This window comes from Microtus ochrogaster, chromosome 6 (genome assembly GCF_000317375.1).
Source record: "Microtus ochrogaster isolate Prairie Vole_2 chromosome 6, MicOch1.0, whole genome shotgun sequence".
In the NCBI taxonomy this organism is placed as follows: Eukaryota; Metazoa; Chordata; class Mammalia; order Rodentia; family Cricetidae; genus Microtus; species Microtus ochrogaster.
The window spans coordinates 52,579,841-52,582,234 of record NC_022013.1 but is presented as its reverse complement, the minus strand read 5'-3'; the positions used below and the strand labels follow the sequence as shown (position 1 = coordinate 52,582,234).

Genomic DNA, 2,394 nt, shown 5'->3' with positions numbered 1-2,394 from the left:
GGAGAAAACACACACACACAGATACATAGATGGGAGAGGGAGAAACACACACACACAGATACATAGATGGGAGGGGGAGAAAAACACACACACAAAGACACATACACACACAGATACATAGATGGGAGGGGGAGAAAAACACACACAAACACAGATACATAGATGGGAGGGGGAGAAAAACACACACACACACAGACTGATACATAGATGGGAGGGGGAGAAAAACACACACAAACACATACAGATACATAGATGGGAGGGGGAGAAAAACACACACACAAAGACACATACACAGAGAGAGAGAGACAGAGAGAGAGAGAGACAGAGAGAGAGACAGAGAGAGAGATGAAGGGGGAGAAAACACACACACACACAAAGACACATACACATACACACACACACACAGAGAGAGACAGAGAGAGACAGAGAGAGACAGAGAGAGAGAGAGATGAAGGGAGAGAAAACACACACACACACACATAAAGACACATAATTTTTAAAAGTTATTATACTTCAGGAAGTATAATAATTCACTTCATATCATACAGCTTGCAGACAGCAGCAAGAAAGGGTTGGGTGGAAGTCTCTTTTTTCCATCTTCTTTGCAGTTTGCTCCTCACTTACTGTTCTTACCTGACAATTGGTTCCTTTCTCTTATTCTGGTGCTCAAATGGGGTGGTGGAATCCACGTGTGCCACTCTGTGCTCACCTGTGCTGCTGTCTGGCTCTGACTGACATTGATGTCAATAGTGGGCTATCCCAGGAGGTTCAGGCTGTTTTCAGAAGGCTGTGGACACCTTCCCTGGCTCAGTAGTTGTTCCTGGTCATACCCTCTTCCTACGTTCTGGCCTAGCATCAGACCTGAGACTTGAATTCCCAGGGGGACATTTTCAACAGGTCCTAACTGGACTCTACACCGAGTAAAGTGTCATCTGCTCTGATTTCAGTGCATGCCTTCTCAATGGGCAAAAAGTCTGGGAAGAAGCTATTCGTGACCAACTATGAAACTATGCCCTTTTCCAAAGTGAAGGCTCTGTGCACCGGGCTCCGAGGCACTGTGGCTATTCCCAGGAACGCTGAGGAGAACAAGGCCATCCGTGAAGTGGCCAAAGGCAACGCCTTCATAGGTATCACAGACGAGGTGACTGAAGGTCAATTTATGTATGTGACAGGGGGAAAGCTCACCTACAGCAACTGGAAAAAGAACGAGCCCAATGACCATGGCTCGGGGGAGGACTGTGTCATCATTGTAGACGATGGGGTCTGGAATGACATTTCCTGTCATTCTTCTTTCATTGCTGTCTGCGAGTTCCCAGCCTGAGGAAGTTGGTGCCTCCATCTTCTCTTTGGCTCCTCTCTGGACTCTCAGTTGCTTCCAAAGAAAATTCAGTACTGTTTCCCCAAGCTTCGTGTTAGCTGATTCGTTTCAGGGGAGTGGATGTATTTGATTGTGACCTGAGGATATAAGAAGCTGACCATGAGGCACCAGGATCCAGACAAACAGAGAGCGAAAGTCACATCTCTTTTGCTAGGGGCACAGTGACGAGTCAGAGTCAACTGTGGAAAAGCTACAGTAAGTCCCCTCTTTTCACATTGAAGGACCGAAGGTAGACCATACCTGTGTCAGAGTTGCAGCTGATCTTAGCTGTCAGAACACCCAATTCCTTCTCTCCATGAATTGATGCCAAACATGCCTGTTCGAAGCCATCCCCGGTCTACAAGGTGTTCTTGAATCTTGTGTTTCTTCACAGGGAGCTATATTTGGTGGAGGGTGGAAGAGAATTAACAGTTTTGGATTCTTACTATACCCCAGGTATATGCTAACTAGGTGCTTTCTGTGACAGGATTGTTGATTTTAGGGTTCATGGCCTGCTCCAGGCAAGCTCTGTTTACACAACCATAACAAAGGGCAATATCCTACATGAGTAACTGATAGCAGTTCTGAGAATCCCATGTCAAGTGGCTGCATCCTCTCTTTACTCACTGCTCCTGGAGAGTGAACTGCAGCATCACTGTATGGGACTGGTTTGATACTGTGTACCAGCAATGTGGAAGGAGGCATGGCCATTCAAGTGGCAACCATGTCATCAATGTTGGTCCCCACTGCACAGCATCCCTTTCCTTCACTGCTACACCCTCTCATTAGGGATCAGTAAGCCCACTGTCAGTGCACAGGGAGGAAAAACCCTATAGTTAGCTTCTTGTCCTAAGCATCAAATGATGCCACATCAGCAGTCAGCTGCTGGACCTCCTTCTTGAGCAGTCCAAGGTTTTGAACTATTCAACATGACCACGGGACGTTTGCTTTCCAGCTGTCTAAGGGTAGGTGGAACTGAGATTCAGTAGCAAAGTGCAGTGAGCCAGAAGAAGGTGGGTGCTGGCTCTTGCTGCTTG

At 47.0% G+C, this 2,394-nt stretch overlaps 1 protein-coding gene across 1 annotated transcript in view; it reads left to right on the top strand.

The window, feature by feature from the left end:
- Positions 1 to 1,707, top strand: part of LOC101986828 (mannose-binding protein A-like) — a 5,939-nt gene extending 4,232 nt beyond the window's left edge. Inside the window, exon 5 of the mRNA XM_005348570.2 lies at positions 948 to 1,707. Coding sequence (XP_005348627.1) covers positions 948 to 1,321 — 374 coding nt within the window. The 3' untranslated portion in view covers positions 1,322 to 1,707. The remainder of the gene's footprint in view (positions 1 to 947) is intronic.
- Positions 1,708 to 2,394: the final 687 nt, after the last annotated feature.